The sequence below is a fragment of the Papio anubis genome, chromosome 2, assembly GCF_008728515.1.
Source record: "Papio anubis isolate 15944 chromosome 2, Panubis1.0, whole genome shotgun sequence".
In the NCBI taxonomy this organism is placed as follows: Eukaryota; Metazoa; Chordata; class Mammalia; order Primates; family Cercopithecidae; genus Papio; species Papio anubis.
The window spans coordinates 163,292,055-163,312,728 of record NC_044977.1 but is presented as its reverse complement, the minus strand read 5'-3'; the positions used below and the strand labels follow the sequence as shown (position 1 = coordinate 163,312,728).

The 20,674-nt window shown below is 49.2% G+C and overlaps 1 protein-coding gene across 15 annotated transcripts in view; it reads left to right on the top strand.

Moving 5' to 3' along the window:
- The window catches only part of TBC1D5 (TBC1 domain family member 5), a 571,565-nt gene extending 556,610 nt beyond the window's left edge, over positions 1-14,955 (top strand). For 11 of the 15 annotated variants that reach the window (XM_017954375.3, XM_021933862.2, XM_017954366.3 and 8 more), the window contains one exon: positions 1,648-1,941. In XM_017954375.3, the coding sequence (XP_017809864.1) occupies positions 1,648-1,941 (294 nt within the window). Of the gene's footprint in view, positions 1-1,647; positions 5,754-14,910 lie in introns of those variants that run through there. The other 4 variants (XM_021933864.2, XM_017954351.3, XM_017954374.3 and 1 more) reach the window with 4 other exon arrangements.
- The last annotated feature ends 5,719 nt before the right edge of the window (positions 14,956-20,674 follow it).

The following is a 20,674-nucleotide window of genomic DNA, read 5'->3' as shown; positions in this document are numbered from 1 at the left end:
GTTTACAGTGCAGGACAACTGTCCTGTGAACAAAGTGTCTACACTCTGGAAGAAGTCAAACCCAGGGGCCTCTGTTGATTCCCCAGCAGCTTTCAGTGCACTCCCCAAAGGCAGCACGGCTCTTACCAGGTGCACCTTATATAGAGACAGTCATGGGGAAGAGATTTTAGTTCTTTTCCTCCAACTCAGAAAAAAGACAGTCGTCCTCTACCAAACAGCTCCAGTGTCATTTGAGATCACATCCCCTGCTACCAGATTACCGTGTGCTACATTTTTCTTCGCTTGTGTAGGAGTTAATGTGTTGATAGAATGTTAGCAGCTTTAGAACCTGAGATGAAGAACCTCAAGGCCTGTTGCAGCTCTGTGATCTTAAAGGCCAATTTTGTTTATGTTCTCCAACTGAATATCCTAAAGGTTGGTGAATCATTAGAGGTGGAAGGTTCCCGAGCCATTATTTAGCCACTCGCCCCCTACATCACTGAGGAGGACGTGAGATTTAGAGAGGGGCCTGTCAGTCAGGGCTCAAGGCCAGATTTTCCTGAGAGCTGTTACTCATTCCCCTTCTTGGCTCTGCACACAGCCCACGGATGGCCGAGGCCATGCCAGTCTGGAGGCCCAAGGACTCAGGAGACACTTCCAGTCAGGGTTCTTCATATATCTCATTAGACTGGAGACCCCAGCACGAGACTCCACCCACGCTGTGGGGAGGGTAGGCCGGCAGGGTGAGGGAGGCAGGTGTGGGCACTACATCACCTTACAGCACCACTGGGTGAGGCGTTCTTTCTGCCAGGCTGGCACTGGATGTCCTTGGTCAAACTATGGCTTTGCTAACCCAAAACCTTTACCTGTGTTCGTGGATGTTAACTTTATTAAGTTAAAAAATAAAAAGCTACTCATAATTGCTTAGAAAGAAAAGAAAATAATTGTTGAGTAAAGCAATTCTATCTCTATACGTTTTGCCATTATACTTTGCAATTGCCATTCTTGGTTTTCCCATTCATAGAACCTGGTGGTTACCACCATTGCTCCAGGAGACCCCTATGTGCATACCCAAGATGAGCTAGCAATGAGATCTATATGAGATGAAATACATTAGGCCTTCTGAAAGCTATCCTTCTAGCCAGTAATAAAATCACTCCAGATCTGGCAGCTCACATTAGGGAGCCAGCAGCTGCCCATGTCATCTCACTATATCATGACAACACATTAGGAGGAAGACACTGTCTTTATCCCTGTTTCACAGATGAAAGTTAAAGTTCAAGAAGGATGGGTGATTTGCGTGGCAGGGTCCCACATGAGGCTGGTAGGGATTCTGCCTGCAATCTGTTGGCCAGCTCCTGAACCTGGCTCTCCCCAGCAGCACAGGCACTACCTCCGTCTGAAGCTTGTCAAACAGGAGCTTTACTTTGTTCCCTCAGGGAAGCCAGCATTTGGCTTTGGAGGGGCTTACAAGATGCTGCTGGCACCGCACCACTGGTAAATGCGTGGGCTTCGGGGCAGCAGGTCAAACACTGCGTCTTTCAAGATCGAATGTAGGCTGAGGTGGCCTAGCTTTCCACAGCGCGTCCCCCAGTTCACAGGGCCTTCCACTCAGTTCTTTGCTGGTTTCTTCTTTCATCCACCTGTACTTCTGACTGCACTTCACAGGCCTCTTCAGAAACGCCAGGGTGCACCGATAGAGGGAGTTCCGATGACTTCATCCTGATTTCCAAAGAAGATGATGGGAGCAGTGCCAGGGGCTCCTTCTCTGGCCAGGCCCAGCCTCTTCGCACCCTCAGAAGCTCCTCTGGGAAAAGCCAGGCCCCAGCCTGCTCCCCACTGGTGTTCTCAGATCCGCTGATGGGCCCAGCCTCAGCTTCCTCCAGCAACCCCAGCTCCAGCCCTGATGACGACAGTAGCAAGGACTCTGGCTTCACCATTGTGAGTCCCCTGGACATCTGACCACAGTGCCCAGTCCTGCCCCACAGGGATCCAGCCACCCTTTAGTGGCCCCAAGGCCAGACTGAGGCTTGCCCAGTGGAGACCCTTCTGAAACCACTGCTTCCTTCCCGGCATGCATTTGGCATTGGTCCAGCCCTTTGAAACCCCTTAGAGAGAAGCATATATGGCCACAAAGCACACAGGCTTAGGTTTGCCAAATGCAGACAGGGCTTTCTGGGCCCTTACCTAACTAACCCCTACCCGACTCTTGCTCTGAGTTAGAGCTGAGTTACATACCCAGTATCACACTCACAGTTAGAAAAGTAGAAACACTTTTCCTCTGTCCCCTTCCTCCCAGCCAAGAATGTGTGGAGTTAAGTATAACTCCATCAGTTATACTTAGAAGGAGGAGAAATAGTTTTTTCCTATCTTCTATCCCTCAAAGCATCAGACATAGGAAAATTGGTTTATACCAAGAAAGCTTCCTCTGTGGAAATCTGTCTAAGCCTACTTTATTCCTGCATTGGGAAGCCATATCGCAGATCTAAATGCGATAGAATGAACTAGAACTAGTGGATTCCAGGGCTGGGGGGAAAAAAACTCATTACTGACCTCTCAAAGTTATAATGATCTCTGCAAACAGGGTCTAAACTTAGGAATATATTTAGGTGCGATGTAGCATCAGATTTTTTTTGATGTATTAAAGAATGCATCTCCAGTCCTTAGGCCATCAATGTCTCTCCTTAAACAATTGTATTTCACCTTTTAGAATCTTTCATAGTCAGAAAACAAGGTTACTATAAGCCAGTTTTTGCTGCACTGATTTCAAAAGATATAAGAATATTACTATCCTTCAGATGGAAAATGTGGCCTTGACTTTATGGGATAAACATCTTTCAGACAGTTTTCTAGTCAAGTTTCTCTGGTTTCAGAGCTGTATATATACCTGTCAACTGAGGAGTAAAGGGAAAAACCCAAGTTCCTTCCCACCCAAAGTCAGAATTCCTCATTGGCCTTAAAGTAGCAGTCACAAGACTTAGAGAATTGGACCTAGAGTCCCTTCTGTGGGGAATAAGGATACCTAGAGAACATTCCAGATGCCAAGAGGATGCAGGATTTCTGCACAACCTCTTCCCTTCTTGGAAGTCAAATGTAGGAACTGCAGGGCCTGTGCTCATCTGTGAACCTGCATCCTGGGCACCACTGCCAGGACCGGGTCTGACATGCCAGTGCCTTCCTGGGCTGCACAGAGACTGTCCCTCTTGTCAGTCAGCACCTTAGGAAACCATCATGGGCACAGAGCATCACATGAGTTGTTTCTCTCTTTAAAGAAGGTTCCCTGGAAAGGATGCTTTTCCTCTCCTCTGCCTGCGCAGGAATTCTAACAGGAATGGGTGAGGATGGCAGAGGGACACAGTGCCTGTCTCGCCTCCATCAGGGAGAGCAGCCATACCAGGGATGACTGACTCTTTGAGCCTGTCCTCAGAGGATGGCGAGGCAGCTGGGCAGTGGAGGCCTTCATGGTAACAAATGAAAGCTCAGTATAGAGGAGCAGACACTGTCTACGTCCCTCCCACTGCTCACCTTATATATCTGTGTAGACAAATGTGATAATGACATGATTTCCCACCTGCCCGCCAAGAAAATGGTGACTCCCTCTCAAGTCAGCTACTGGAGAGAGGAGGGTTCTCATTAGCTCTGCAGTTTGCTCTTAAACTCTAGCAGGGAAATCTCCTCTTACCACATCAGCATGTAAGGTGAATAATAACTGTGGTTTTGCCAGACAACAGGTTGTCTGGCCTTCAACCACTGGGCAGTTGCCTGGCAGATGCACACAGTAGCTCCCTGGCTTCTGGCTCTGAGTGTTCCTTTCAGCACCTCTGAGTAAGTTGCTGCCAAGCACATATCCCTATGACAACACTTTGTAAGCCACGGGGCCCCCATACAGTGAGTGACCTTGCAGCTGTGCAGGGTTGCCATTGGTCACTTTCGCACCTTGGGAAGGTGTCAGTGTTTTCAGTTCTCAGGTAAGAGGTGTAGAACTGTTCCCGCCAGGGCTCTGGGATCGACTGGAAAGGACCACAAAGCTGGTCATCCCTGGGCATCTGGGCCACTGTCACCTGCTGACCTCTAGTATTTCCTTTGCCCTAGAGCTAGAGTCATGATAGCTGAGGTCTCTGGCCCTGCAAGAGTCACTAGGCACCCACCATGCCAATAAGGCTCTCCGCTGGCTCCCTGCAGTTGGCTGGGTGTTTAATAGTCACTGAAAATTCCCAGCCCTGCTGCACACTAGAGGCAGGTCCTCTTGGTCCTCTCTATCCTGTGCTCCTATGTTGGTGGCATGTGAGGACCAATGGGTTCACTCAGAGATAGTGCTTCTGTGTCCCCCAACAAGCTCACGCCCTCTTGGGAGGAGAGAGACATACAAGAACAGTGGGTCATGGGCAGTACCAGCCTCAAATTCCCACAGGCTCATACTCAGACAATTGTATTACTGCCTTTTGTTTTTTAAGTTTTTTTTTTTTTAATTCTTCATAGTTGAGTATTATTTGCAATTTTATTAGTTACAGTGCTATTAAAGAATATGTGTTCCTTTTATTATTTTATCAGATACTTATGTTTACTTGCACATTTTTTAAATCTTGAATATATTGTGTTTTGTTAACAAATGTAGTCATCAGTGGAACTCTTATGTTTTGATTATTAGCAGTTAAATACATTTTGTATACATGAAGCTTAGATTAATTCCCATCATCATCTCCTTTTTTTATATATGCCCCTATGTGTTTTATGCATTCCTCTTTGATCAGATTGGAATTTGAGCTAAAATTTAGCTTTGTACATTACGTGTGAGAGTTACAGACTAGCAAGTCTAATTACTTTGCCTTACTTTGAGTGTATGCCACAGGTCAGATAACACGTTAAACATTTAGTTACACTGGATTACTCTGCCAAAGCTGACCTCCTGCTGATGTTCAGAGGTAACTGCAATCTGGAAAGAGATAATATCACTGCAGAAGGAATGTGACTCTAAAAATAAACCAGGACCTCCCTGTGATTTGCCTTGTCTGCAGATGACCGACGGACTCCCGTGTGTCAGCCCTGGGCTTGCTAAGGAAGCTGCCTCAGGGAGTTGGGGGTCAGTTGCCGCTCTCAACGGGAATGTGGGAATGCCTCCTCTCCTTGTCAGAGATGCTGAACAAATAGCAAGCTCTGTGGCAGTCATGCTGGCCTCCTAATAATAACCTGTCAGAGTTGATGCACATGATTTTTGTGTGTTTTTTTTTTTAAGAAACTGCCCCAGGGGTTCATTATAGAACAGGAGTGTGTATGGAGGACTTAGGTCCCCACATAGAGTGGCCGTTCTGTGGCGGCTACAACCAATTCCATCCCTCCTTTCCTGTGGACACACACCTGGCCCCTGGCCCCTGCCCTGTGTGTCCAGAGGAGGGGCACTGGGGAGGCTGTGGAGCAGAGGGAAGAGGCCGGATGCATTGAGGATGGCACCTGGCAAGCCAGGCTTCCTTCTCAAAGGCCAGACTGCTTTCTCAGTGTTACTTTCTAAAGCTCTCTTTTTATGGTGTTATAAAGATGTACAAAGTTGGTATAAACAGGCTTGAGACCACTTTGATGTGAAAGCTGTCATAGCAGTTTTTCTTACAGTGGCACAATTCATTTGATTGATGGAATATTCAGTGATGCCATTTATGTCCTATCGCTTTTTTCTCATCCATCTTTATGCTATAACTCATATTGATTTAAGAAATGATTTCTCCTTTTGGCAAAGCGATCCCATTCAATATGGTTATAATAAAAGACTAATGTGAAACTGAGACTGTAGCTTGACTTATTTCAGGCCATGCATGGGGGCACAAGGTGCTGATCAGGCCCGGCCCAGAGGAGTCCCTCGGAGTGCATCGTCAGGCGGGGAGTGGACGATGGAACCATGTACCAGCCCCAGCACTGTGGTCCAGCCTCACTGCACCACGGGGCAGGTCCTAGGCCTGGCCCAGGGCTCACACCCAACTCTGACATACCCTTCCTAACTTGGGCTAGTTTCTTAACTTCTGGGGCCTCAGTTTCCTTATCCGCAAACGGAAGATAATAGTAGTCACCTAGCTCATAGGGTGTGGTGGGGATTGAAGAGGATAACAATTGAAAGTACTTAGCACAGAGCTTGACATACCATGAAATGCCTGACAGTTTCAAAGATGATGCTTAATTCTGGAAGAGCCCCTGGAGGTCATGTAGTCCTACCCCGACCATTGACAGCCAGGACCTCAGAGGCTGCTGGGAGGCCCGGGTCCCACCCTGAGGCAGCCATGCTCAGCCCACTGGTCCAAGAGACCGTTTTAGGGGCGGCCCCAAAGGCTTGCTATCCATCAGCACCAGGTTTGCCCTGGTAGCCACACTTCCAGCAATCCAATGTGAGATTGGTGAAAAGGCCACAGGTGAGGATGGGGGAAAGATGAGTATACTCTTAAGTGACAAACTAGGAGGGATGGGGAGGGGGATCTCTATAGCTTAGGCAGAGCCCTGATGCCAATGGCAGCTTAGAATTTGCACCTGGGCCCATCTCTAGCCTGGGCCTCTGTCCCCAGCCCAGCTAGCAAGTAGCTTTTCCACTTGTGGGCACAGCCCCTCCCCACAGGTTCTACCATTAAAAGGTTGGAGGGCCTGGTACGCTCCTCAGATGGCTCATGCTAGTGAGGGTGACCCCAGCTTCCTCAGACCAGTGACAGCCACACATGCACTGGCATCCCCCACTGGCCTCCAGTAGTGCCTCACCCATGTCCCTTGGGCGTGACCACTTCATTGCTTCTAGAACCTCCTCCTGCCCTCCCTGCACCTCTCCACCTGAGGTTGGGCTCCCGGCCCTAGAAAGTCGCTAGCAAGTGTGAGGGAATGCCGTCTCCGGGGAGCAGCTCTCCGCCGTAGGCTGAGGAGTCGGGGCATAATGCCCCAGGCCCCTAGCCCCTGGGTGGAGCCACCCTGGTGTGAGTGCTTGTGGCTTCCCAGGGCTTCCCTGCAGGGTTAAGCTCCACTTGCTCTCGAATCTTCTCTCAGGGTCAGCTTCTTGGAGAACTGAAGCTAAGACACCCTAGACACCCTTCTTCCTGAGCCCCTTCTCCAGGCAGAAGGGTTGTCCTTGGCTCACCCCCTACCAAGGCCGGGGGTGAGTGGGAAGAGAGTGCAGGTTGTCAGGTGGGCCCAGAGTCCTCACAGATGAGGGCTGTGCTGAGAGGCTGCTGCCCCGGTGTCTGTGGTTCTTCAAGGCCCAGGGCAGGCCCTCTGTGTGAGCTCTTGCTCCCAGGCCTGCCGAATTGCCCCCTCTCACAAGTGAACATTACCCACAGCTGGTCAGGCCCTGCTGGAAGAGCTACTGAGGCTCCTTTTCATTTAGTAGTTTGCCTCTGCCACAGCCAGCATTCTTAGCCTTTTAAGGACATGTGTGCATCACCAGTAACTTCTGGACTCTGAGCAGCATATCTGTTGGTGAGAGGGGACAGATGACACCGACCCAGAGGGCCCATTCAGTATTGGGCCACTTGTTCCTCCAGCAGATGTGATTGGATACCCTCAAAGTGTGAGGCTGCACAGGTGCTGGGGACACACAAAATGCCCCTCAGATTGCCAGGAGTGGCTGGAAGAGACTTGTTTCTATATTAGGAATAAACACACACAAAAAAAATTAAATACTAAGGTAGCCCAGAGGAAATCCTCTATGCAGCCTGGGAGGCGTTCCAGGAGACCACAGAGGTGAGTGGGTGAGCGGGGCCCAGCGTGAGCCTGCCGCCTGCCCTCTGTGGTGGGGCACTCCCACTTCCTGCTCAGCAAATGGTAGAAACCGAGTTGAGGGGTGGACTTACAGCAGCCAGGCAGTTGCGTTTTCCCACAGGCACTTGCAGTAATGGGGATGGCCCCTCACAAAGGACTTGATGCTGCCCAGCCATTCAGTGATAACCACCAGAGAGTGCCCAGGCTGTGCCAGCTGTGGAGCCCCGGAAGGGTCCTGAGGGCATGCCACCGACCCATCATCTGGGCTTAACTCCAGCAGCTGCCTGGCAGCAGGAGCCCCTCCCATGTGTCAGACTCAGAAAAGTGAAGGGATATTTAACAAGGTGTAAGTATAACTGAAAGGGTGATGGGGCTGCAGCGGATGTCACACCCAGTCCCCCACAGAGTGCTGTGAAGGGCAGGACAACCAACAAAGGCCATGTTGTAAAGAGATCATCATTCACTGCCTTTCTGACAACATGCTTGGCCCTCAACATCCCTACCTCCTGCCCTCAGCTCTGCCCTGGTCCTGAGCTACCCAGCTGTCAATGCCAGGGCCCAGTGGTCTATGCACAGCTTCCTGGCCCTTGGACCATCCCACAGCTTGGTCAGACCCTTTCTTATCCCACCAGAGAAGGCCTTGTTCCCACTTTCAGGTCTGGCCAGTGGCCTTGTTCCTCTGACTCCAGCTCACCTCCTCACTCCCTCTCCTGGAAGCAGATACCACCAAGAGTCCCTCTGAACCCTCAGGATGACAGGTGGTTCCTTGACCACCGCATTCCCACAGGGCTGTGCTCTAGCCCCACTGGCGTCCCTTCTGCCCAAGGCTGAACACCTGCCCTTTCTTCTGCCCACACCACCTCTCCCTGCCGTCCAGGTTACAGGGGTGAATGCCAGCTTCAGTGGCCAACCTGTTCTGTGGTGAGGCTCCACCAGACTCCTGCGCATGGAACTGCTTCCCAAAGTCCTATTGTTATATTTTGCTTTGTGTCACACAGCAAGAGTTTATGATGTTTATGGCTTGTGTGCGGCAGGGATTCAGGTAGGGCACAGTGGGGATGATTTGTCATTGGTACCCCTGTTATCTGGGTCTTTGGAAGACTCGAAGGCTGGTCTTTCACTAAGATATCCAATGGTTGATGCTGAGACCTTAGCTTGGGCTGTCAGCCAGGGCACCTACATGCAGCCTGGGATTTTTTGCAGAATGGTGGCTGGGATCCAAGAACGAGTGTCTGAGGGGAAGGCAGGTAGGTGGAAGCCATTTCACCTTTTATGACTGGCCTCAGAAGGCGCACCAGTTCTGCCACATTCTCTTCATCAAGGTAGTCACAAGAAGCATCAATTCTGCCACATTCCATTCATCAAGGTAGTCCCAAGCCCATGCAGATTCAAGGGGAATGAAAATCGATAGCACTTCTTGATGGGGAGGGTAATGTTCCAGAAGCACATGTGGGACTGGAAGTGCTGCGGCCGCTTTTGGAGACTGTAATCCACCATGCACATTGCAGGCTTCTGCAGGGTAGCAGGAGTGAGGCCTCAGTCATCCGGTGGTAGACTAAGGCTGCTCCAGCCATACTAGGGAGCTTACAGGCCCCATCCAAACCCTGCAATATGTGTAGCTGCTCACTCCTCTCCTCCAGGAAACCTTAGGTGTGTTTTTAAAGCACACCTGAAAACTCTTTGACACCACTCCCATCAAGAGGCCCTTGAATCTTGGCTCTGTGACTTCTCAACCAGTAGAATATGGAGGACATGATGCAGCTTCAGATGAGAACTACTTCTTGTCTCTTGGTACATTCACACTTGGAACCTCGCCACCATGCTGCAAGGAAGCCCAAGCAGCTCTGTGGAGAGGAGCCAACAGTCAATAACAACTTACAATACCATCTTGGAAGTGAATCCTTTGGCCTCAACGACACTGTGCAGAGCAGAGACAAGCTATACCCATCAAACCCTTCCCAAAGTACAAAATTGTGAGCAAACTAAATGACTGTTTTAAGCTACTAAATTTTGGGGAAGGTCGTTATGCAGCAGTGGCTATTTCCTGATACTCTGACTAGCAGGACCCATCTCTTATAAACTCTCCCATCTTAGGACTGTACACGTTCTCCAGGCCTTTGTCCTACCTCCCTGCCTTCTGCTGAATGTATTCATGTCCAAGTCCAGATTCTGCATTTCTTATCTTGAAAAGAGGGACTCTGAGCCTTAGCTACTTATTCACCCATATTTATGAGCACCTACCATGTGCCAAACACTGTGCTAGGGGCTGGAGACATGCAGTGAACAAGATGGATAAGATACCTGTCCTCAGGGAGCTTGCAATCCAGTGGGAGAGAAAGGCAATGCCCAGTAAATGAATGAGTGAGATAATTTCAGATAGGAAGGATGTGGCGGAGACCCTTCAGGAAGTCCCAGTTCCCTTTCCCCCTGGGGAGGGACACAACTAGACCAGCCTCCCTTGAAGGGACTGAGCTCAGGCCACTGGAGTGTGAGGGGTGAATATGAGTATGTAGAGGAGGAGGAGATGAGTAGATGACTCTGGGAGCCCAGAATGGTGGGGTGGGGGAGAGCATGGAAACCTCCTCCTCCCCAGATCTTGAGGACCAGCTGGTATCAGGTTTTCCCTAAACCTCTTTGTCATTCTTTGCTTTCATTCCCATAAACATTGCCCCTCCCACAAACATCATCCCTGGGGAAAGAGTCATAATCAACTCTGATCAAATCCCAGGCTGCTTACAGGTTGGGGAAAGATAGAAGCCAGTGTCGCTTAGAACCAACCCCAATTCATTCAGAGAGATTAGTGTCCATCAGACACCAGTGCCCTGAGCCCTGCCTGCCTGACTCCACCCTCAAGGTGCCAGGGGTCCATCTAGCCCACTGTCAGCCAATCAAGAGGGGACTATGAGCAAGACAAGCAAGCTTCGGGAGCCTCCATTTCCCCACCGTTAATATGGGGGGGTGGGGCTGGGGCAAATGCCTAGCTTGGCCACCTTGCAGGAGTGTTGCAAGGGGATTAAGCCTGTCAAACTCCAGGCCCTGGTCTGGTTGTCACCTGCATTAACTCCTCCCAGTCTCCCCATGGGGGCTGGTGATGGGGAAGGCAAAGCCTTGGGCTGATGTGGCCACATGTGTGCAGACAGCCCCAAAGCTCTGCCCCTCAGGACTTCCCCTCCCCCAGCACCTGAATGGCAGGATTTGGGTGGCTTCCAACTCCTGGAAGTGACAAGCTCCGCATGATCGCAGCAGCCTCTGTGCTTCCATCTACCGTGCAGCACCAGGGACCAAACTCACCCTGTCACAAAATATGGAGGCTTGTTCCTGGGCGTGTGTGTGACTCACCCAGCGTCACAGCAGTGGTGTGTGGCAAGGCTGCCACTGGGTTTCTGAGAATCCTGCACCTCAGAGATTCAGAGAAACTCAGACTTTCAGAGAAAGTCTGTCCTGTCCGCTGTCAGCAGAGGCGTTAACCACAGAGCTTGCAGTGGGAGCCCCGAGAACTAGCTCAGCAAGGCCAGGCAGAGTTTACCCTTCCTGTCCCTGAGCTGCTCTGGGGCTGGAGGCTGCAGGAAGCAGAGCCAGATGTTAGCTCTGTCCCCTGGTGGCAAAGTGGATGTGGCAGAGACAGGTGAGAGACGTGCCTGCTGGAGTCGAACTGGGGATCCGCTTTGCTGGATTCCATGGGAACAAAGCAGATCCAGGCCTCATGTTATCACCCACCCCTCCTGTGTAGGCTGGGTTTGGTCCCAGCTGGTCCAGGAGACAGTGGGTAGGCCCCACTCTCTCTGACACTCCATCTGAAAAATGAGGAGGCTGATGTAGAGCTGGCTTTCCTTTTTTTTTTTTTTTTTTTGAGACGGATCCTTGCTCTGTTGCCCAGGCTGGAGTGCAGTGGCGTGATCTCAACCCACTGCAACCTCCGCCTCCTGGGTTTCAAGCAATTCTCCCACCTCAGCCTCCCGACTAGCTGGGATTATAGGTGCCCACCACCACACCTGGCTAATTTTTTTGTATTTTCAGTAGAGACGGGGTTTCACCGTCTTGGCCAGGCTGGTCCTGAACTCCAGACCTCATGATCCACCTACCTTGGCCTCCCAAAGTGCTGGGATTATAGGCATGAGCCACCACGCCCGGCTGAGCTGGCACTTTTTTCAAACTTTTTTGACCAGACCCCACAGTAATAAATACATTTTATGATGAAATTTGACTGGCTTAAAAATATATTCCATGATATATTAAATAGGATTGTGTCTGCTGCTATATAACACACAGGTTCCAAAATGTCAGTTGCTCAAAACAAGAGAAGTCCATTTCTCACAGACATAAGTATCAAATTGAGGCTTCCTGGTTTGTGTGTGACTCTCCTCCACGCAGTGATTCAGGGACCCAGCCACTTTGAGGCTCTATCCTTTAGGACTTTCCCACCAATGTCAGAGCCACCTTGACTCAGAAGTAAAGTGTCATTTTTAATCACACTCCACTGGGAAAGCAAGTCACCCAGCAGCCTACCCAGACACAAGGGCAACCCCTTCCTAGGGACACACTGATACTGTGTAGAGGAGTACAGCTTTGCTAGCTAGTCAGCTGCCTCCACCGCCACACCCTAACCCCTGAATACACACACCATACACACCCTGAAACAGAAGGCTCATGAAACAAACATCCTCATACTGCATGCAATACCTTGCTCATTCTGATACCTCCTCCCCTATTTTATTTGATTCTATTTTATTTTCATAAGTGCTGGATGTGACCCACTAAATTAATCTCATGATCCACTAATGGGTGAATTCCTACAGCTTAAAGATTCAGATGATTCCTTAAAGAAGTGTCCGTAATATTAACCAACTCTGTAGATTGTATAGAGTTCAGTGGTCACATAGTTGATAAGCTTTTTTAGCTAAAAAGAGAACTGCTTGAAGCTATAGCTGTCAGAGGAAGAAGCATGTAAAAAAAAAAAGTGTCTTTTAATGCAGAATAGATTGGAATATCCTCCTAATCTATGCAAAGAAATAAGAACTGCTCAGGTGTCCAGGGGCAGAAGGCATTCTAGGGAGGCCAGGAGGATGGTTTCTGAGGGACGTGTTGGCTCCAGGCTCTTTTCTGGGAGGATTTGACAAGTGCTTTTCCCAGAATGCAGCCAATTTTGCACAAATTCCAGCCAGGTGACAATGATCATTCACCAGAATGTAAGAGGAGGACCTAGAGTCTTGGCACCTGCTGTGAAAGATCCTCTTTGTTCCCGGGTCACCCTTCCTCTCCCACCTTTCCTCCCCCGGAAAGGTCTGCCGCATTCTTGTTGCTCATGTCATCTGAGCCCTGACAGGTCTGCAAAACACTTCTGGGTCTGGTACTCTTCTCTCAGAAACACCTGGGAAATAGCCCTGTAACTTGTGACTCAGTTCATGATGCATGGCCCAAAGTGACACTGGGGACACTGACCCCTTTCTTTGAAGAGATGAATCAGACGTCATAATAACCTAGACACTCCTGCATAAATCTAATTTCAAATTTCCAACGAAGCCAGGTGCAGTGGCTCAGGCCTATAATCCCAGCACTTTGGGATAGAAGGATCACTTGAGCCCAGGACTTTGAGACCAGCCTGGGCAACATGGTGAGACCCCATCTCTACAAAACATTTAAAAATTAGCTAGGTGTGGTGGCTTATGCCTGTAGTCCCAGCTACTCAGGAGGCTGAGATGAAAGGATCACTTGGACTCAGGGAGGTTGAGGCTGCAGTGAGTCATGATTGCACCACTGCACTCCAGCCTGGGTGACAGAGATCCCATCTCAAAAAAAAAAAAACTCCAACTAATTTTGGTCCATGCATCACAATTTATACAGCTGTCCCTATTACAAACCCAAAGCAAGGGGTCTGCATGGAAAAGATGTGCAATGCGAGGAGTGCAGGCTTGGGCAGCCAGTGGATCTGGGTGCAAGAAGGGCCTCGGCCTCACACAAGTGCTACGTGCCCTTAAGCAACTTGCACAACGTCTCTGAACCTCCATCCTCTTACCTGCAATTGGGCATGCATTGCCTGCCTCTCAGGGCACGAGCAAGAAGCGGATGAGTGTATGGCCTGGCTAACTGTGAGTGCCCGACAGATGCTGGTGTGTCCCATCCCCATGCAGAAGGGCCATAAAACTGTAGTCTGTCTCCAAGTATTTCTAGTTAGTGATATCCAAGAAGGCACAGGTACATCCTATGGCTTAGTGTACAGTTGTATGGACACAACTCTGGGTCCACATACACGCACTCAATCAATATTTACTGAGTATTTCAGACCCTGTTCTAGGCACTGGGGAAGCAGCAGTAAAAAAAAAAAAAAAAAAAAAGGATATGTTCTTATGGAGCTGACAGTTTAGTGTCGCCTTTCCTGCCTGTCGCCTCCCTACCCCAGCTCCTCTCCTCTCACAGCTGCTTCTAATCTGGTCATTGGTTCAGGTAAATAAGAGTTCAGACAGAGTCATGATGAATACTAACTATCATTATAATAATGAAAAGAGAACTGGGAAAAATTATTTTATAGGCCACAAAGAGATATTAAATTATATTGGAACATTATGCATCAATGGAAAACACAGCTGGAAGGAAACCATGGTAGGCATAATTCGGAACACCAGATAATCCCAAAATTATTTCTACTGGCTGTCTTAGAAAGGCTTTAAAAAATAATTCAACTTTTTATTTTGAAATAATTTTACATGCGCATAGAAGTTGCAAAGATAGTGTACAGAGAATTACCTTGTACCCTTCACCCAGCCTCCTCCAATGATAACATCTTACTTAGCCATAGTACCATTATCAAGACCAGGAAATTGCTGCATTACTAGTTACTGTTAACCAAACTGAAGGCCCTACTGCAATTGTGCTCATTTGTACATGCACTCTTTTTATTTTTCTGGTGTTCTATGAAATTTTATCCCATGTATAGATTTGTATAGCCACCACCACAATCAAGATACAGAAAGTTCCATCACCACAAAGAAACTCCCTCATGTTCCCTCCTTATAGTCACAGCCTCCTGCATCCCTAGCCCCTGGTAACCAGTGAACGGTTCTCCGTCACTGTTACTTTGTCATTCTGAGAATGTTATATAAATGGAATTATGCAGCATGGAACCTTTAAGGATTGGCTTTTTTCACTTCATCTAAAGCTCTTGAGATCCATCCAACTTGTGTGTATCAAAATTATTTCCCTTTTATGTCTTTGTAGCATTCTACGATACGGAAGTACCACAGTTGATGTTTACCCCACTGAAGAACATTTGGGTTGTTTGTAGTTTTTAGCTGTTACTAATAAAGCTGCTAAGAACATCTGTGTGCAGGTTTTTACATGGCCTTTGATGCACGGAATCTATTACTATTTTTTTTAAATGGTGTCTCACTCTGTTGCCCAGGCTGGAGTGTAGTGTCATAATCTCAGCTCACTATAGCCTCCACCTCCCCGGTTCAAGCGATTCTCCTGCCTCAGCCTCCTAAGTAGCTGGGATTACAAGGGCACACCACCACACCCCACTATTTTTTTTGTATTTTTAGTAAGGATGGGGTTTCACCATGTTGGCCAGGCTGGTCTCGAACTCCTGACTTCAAATGATCCACCCGCCTCACCCTCCCAAAGTGCTGGGATTACAGGCATAAGCCACCACGCCCAGCCTGGAATCTATCTTTTATGCCCACTCTCAGCAAATAGATTTTCCTTATATTGCACCAGCCTCATGTGTGAGTCATTACTTATCTGGATGTAATAGATGGGAGAATGCAAATGCCTATAACACAACTGAGAGTCGGGAAGAAAGCAGAGAACAACTTGAGTAGCGATGACAGGTGTGTAAATGTCACCAAGTCACTGCAGGAGACCCATCAGCCATTGCTCTGTTATTTACATATATTTAACACACACCTAAAAGGTTTGGCCATAGTGTCTCCTTGTCCACAGCCATTCACATTCGGTGGAGATGGCCTTAGACAGCAGCTGATGTTACAACTGATAATATGACAATGCAGGTGAGACTTAAAAACAGTCTCATAATGCTAGAAACCTGGGCCCACTCAGTGTAGGGTGAATAATCCAATTCACTTCAGTGGCTCAAGGGGCACCTCTTTTACTGCAGCAGAGCCACCTTTGCTCAGAGTGGTTACCAGAGTCCTCTAGAAAAGACTGAATTTTGTTTAGTATACTCCTCAGCAAGGCAACAACTGATGGTCAAGAGTGATTTCACCCCAAACTATTGAGAGTTACAGAAATCAAAATGCTTCAAGTAGTAAGCTCTAGCAAATTAACATGAAGAATACCACATTCTCTGAGGCCAAGTAAATTAGGTATCATTATATTAATGATTCATTTTAATGAACACATCCCAACCAAAGGCAGACCAGGCCTACCCTTGTTCCATGCCTATACTCAGGGTAGACACAGTGTATTAGTCTGTTTTCATACTTCTATAAAGAACTACCTGAGAATGGGTAATTTATAAAGGAAGAGGTTTAATTGACTCACAGTTCAGCATGATTGGGGAGGTCTCAGGAAACTTACAATCATGGCGGAAGGTGAAGGGGAAGCAGGCACCTTCTTTACAAGGCGGCAGGAAGAAGTGCTGAGTGAAGGGGGAAGAGCCCCTTATGAAACCATCAGATCTCGTGAGAACTCACTGTCACGAGAACAACAGGGAGAAAACCACCCCCATTATTCAATGACCTCCACCTGGTCTCTCCCTTAACACGTGGGGATTGTAGAGATGATAATTCAAGATGAGATGTGGGTGGGGACACAAAGCCTAGCCATATCGATTACACAGCTTGGGGTCAAACTTTTTCCCCAAAGAGCACGGCTCTGAAGTCACGCACGCCCAGACATGATTCTCAGTGGGGTGACCTTGCTCAAGGCCTTCATCTTATTGAGCCTCAGTTTCTCCATCAGTAAAATAGGAGTTGCAGTTCCTCCCTGCTAGGGTCATAAAGAGAAGGGAGTAGGACGAAGGCGTGTGGCACGTAAGAGTCTCAGAATGTTCATGTGAAAAACAACTGTCACGTGAGAAATTTTCCCCTTGAGGCAGTTGCACTCCTTCTACCCTCCTCAATGAGAGTATGTATGAGGCCAGTTCTCAGCCACCGTCTGCCTCAGTTTCCCCACTGTCCCTACTCCTATCTGAATGACATCCACCATTCCCAGCCATTGTCAATCCCAGAGGCTGTGACTCGATTGGCTCCTAGGCACTTGGGACAAGCTGGCTGGCTGGTAAGGAATTTGACTCCGGGCCTCTGGAGACCACCCCGGCTCCATTGTCCTCTTCGCACCATCTTCTCTCCATATTGGCCAGCAAACAAGCAACCATGAGTCCTCTCTAGAGATTCCAGGGCTCCCAGGGCATCATCTGTAAAGGCTGCAGCCTTTTCTGATGAAATTCTCTTCCTTCAAGTGTGAACTTTAAACCTCCCCCTGACAATTGGGAGCTGCTCACTGCACTCCAGACAGAAACCACTTAACTTGATTCAGGGGGCAAATGTCTTCTTTGTGATTCTGGCTCAGTTCCTCGGTCTACCTGAGCAGGAAAATGTGGGCACCCCATGTGCTGTTTCTTAATGCTGACCAGGAACCTCTCCTGCCTACCGGAGGGGATATGGGTTTGTAAGAAAGTCCTGCTGTGGGAGAAGCTCAGCTCAGACCAGAGGCGGTGAGGTCAGAGGGACACAGATTTCTGGTCTTGCCACCAACCACTGGTGTGATTGGGGTAAAAGTTCTGTGACCCCAGTGGGGCCTCAGTTTCTTCATCTGCAATAGGATGACAAGACCCTCTCCTAGGACTGTGGTGGGAAATAACAAAGATGGTTGATATAAGGGCTCTGTATAGGGTCATCATACTGGAGCCAGTAGCAAGGGAATGTGGGACACATTCTTCTCATGGTGAGGGCAGCTGTGCAAGAGATCGAGCCCATCTGTGCACACATCCTCTGCGTGCATCACATCTGTTAACATCCTGTTGGCCAAGGCAAGTCCTATGGTTGAGCCCAGAGGCAGGGGTGGAGCGGGAAGCACACCAGACCCCAGAGCGGCAGCTGCAAACTCCGATCCTACAACTAGGGAGGGAGCGAAGAGCTAGAACCACACCCGCACTGGCCAAGGATGATGTAGAGTTAAGCTGGGATTTGCAGCCTGCATTCTCTTGGAGGACACGGCCCACGCTGTTTCACCTCCACATTATTACCCTATGGTGACTCAAATTGAGAATAAGTCTCAACTTTTTTACTTACAGGAAAGAGAGTCTTTCATCAACATCCATCTATAATTGGCCTTAAATTGTTTTCCCAGCTGGGAAAGGCCTATTTTGCAAGCATTTATGGGCTACGGCTGTGAGTGTTTTACATGTATTAACTCATTTAAACTCACAACAGCCCTGTGAGGCAGGTAATGTTGTTTTCCCATTTTAGAGGAGAGAAAGTTGAGGCTCAGAGGGATTAAATAATTTCCCTAGGGCCTCACAGTGCGTAAGTTCCCAGAGATTGGATCTGAACCCAGGCTGACTCGCTCTTCTCTCCAGAACCTGCACTCTCACCACCGTGCATACCCATCAAAGACCTTGGGACCGGGCAATGTGAAAGACTCTGGCAGTGCCCAGACCACGGGAAAAGCCCCTCCCCTCTCCCACCGACAGAGACATTTCCATCACCAGATGGCTCAGAGATTCCAGAAGACTCCACTGCTGACAACCATCACTGCTTTTGCAGACATCACCTCCTTTAGTCCTCACAGCTGCTGTGATATTCATTTCAAAGACAAAAGCCTGCGGGGAGGGAGTCACCACTGTGAGCCCCTGATGGAGCTGGGAGTGGAGTCCCAGGGCCTGAGGAGGAAAGAGAGGAGACCTGTAGCCCTGGCTCAGGTGGATGGGGACCCTGGGCCCTGAGGCTGTGGAGGGACGTTGGGGTATCCTGGAGAGAAAGGCAGGAGGCCACGTCTCTGCAGAGAGCCCCCCAGTGGGGCCAGCTTTCCTCATGGGATGTGGATGAGTCTGTTCTCACACTGCTGTAAAGAAATACCTGAGTATGGGTAATTTTTTATATTTTTTTATTGTTTTCAAGACAGAGTCTCACTCTGTTGCTCAGGCTGGAATGCAGTGGTGTGATCTTGGCTCACTGCAACCTCTGCCTCCCTGGTTCAAGTAATTCTCATGCCTCAGCCTTCCCAGTAGCTGGGATTATAGGCACATGCCACCATGCCTGGCTAATTTTTGTATTTTTAGTAGAGATGGGGTTTCACCATGTTCGCCAGGTTGGTCTCAAACTCCTGGGCTCAAGAGATCCACCCACCTCAGCCTCCCAAAATGCTGGGATTACCAGCACAAGCCACTGTGCCTGGCCTGAGTATGGGTAATGTATAAAGAAAAGAGGTTTAATTGGCTCACAGTTCCACAGGCTGTACAGGAAGCATGGTGCTGGCATTTGCTCAACTTCTGGGAGGCCTCAGGAAACTTACAATCATGGTAGAAGGCGAAGGGGAAGTAGGCACCTTTTCCCATGGTGGGAGCAGCAGAAAGAGAGAAGGAGGAGGTGCTACACACTCAAACAGGTCTCGTGAGAACTCTCTCAGGAGAACAGCACCACAGGGGATGGCGCGAACCTGTTCATGAAGGATCCGCCCCCATGATCCAATCACCTCCCACCACGTCCCACCTCCAACACTGGGGATTACAACTGAACATGAGATTGAGCGGGGACACAGATCCAAACCCAGGGTGACCCGCTGGGAGACTGGCATCCAGCCGAACCTGAGCCTTGGTCCCTTCTCCCAACCTGCAGCACAAGAATCACACCAGTAAACATTTCATCTCAGGGAGGACGTTCCCTCTTGGATTCTCTCCCACAGGACCCCTTCCTACGCCACTGCACCCACTCCTCACAGCTTGGCCCAAGATGGCCTCTTCCTGACTTGGCCCCAGCCTGCTCAGTTGGTCACTTGAATGGAAGAACATCAGGAATTTGTGGTGTGCTCAAAACACAAGGGAACCTCCAGCAGCTCTGAGGCCATCTGAAACACTCTTGAGGACAAAACTTTTAAGGATAAGGGGATAAAGTGGCAAGAGGGCCTGATGTGGTCTTTGAGGACCACTTCGTGTTTTGAGATGTAGGTGTTAGCAGCCAATATTACAAAACAGAGACTGCACATGAAAATCAGGATGCATGGCCTCTGTTAACACCTGGGAAGCTCTGTCCATGGAGCCCACAGCAGGGCCGGAAGGGGTGAGCCAGGGAGGCACGCAGGGGCTTGAGGTAAGGAGCCCACCCCTGCAGACAGCGGCTCTGTGTTTGCCAGGCCTGATGTGGGTCTGGTGGGTGTCTGTATTTACCCCAAGGGACCCTCGAGAGGTCAGGCCACATCCTATGTCTCCTGCTCCCTCTTTTTTCTTTCTTTTTGTGAATCGGCAGCCTGTTTTCTTTTCTTGAGTTAGAATTTACATACAATAAGGTAGATATTGAAGGCTCAACCCAGTGAGTTCTGACAGATGTTGATGTCTGTGTGGAACACCACATCGTCCAGATACAGAATATTCCATCACCCTAGAAAACTCTCTCAGGTCCCCCCAAGTCCTGGCCTCCCCCAAGGCAACCACTGATGTGCGTTCTATTGCCAGGAGGCTTTAGCCGGTTGCAGAATTGCACAGGAATAGAGTGCCGCAGGGTCCTCAACTGCAGAGTGAGGTCCTCATGTGCAGGCAGGATCCTTTTGGACAGGCGGGGTCCTCTTGGTCACTGTGAGATTCTGCTGCGACCAGCGTCCACTCGCAAAGCTCCTTGTCATTGCTAGTGGCATGCCGGTGTGTGGATGTACCACAGCTGGTCTGAACAATTGAGGAGTTTATGGACTGTTGTGAATAGAGCTGATGCATGAACAAGCACCTTTGGGATTTGCTGAAATCTCTAAATTGGTCACTTTCGTGGGTGGAGGAAAGAAGGTTGACTGGGCCCAGTCTTCTGACCCCATT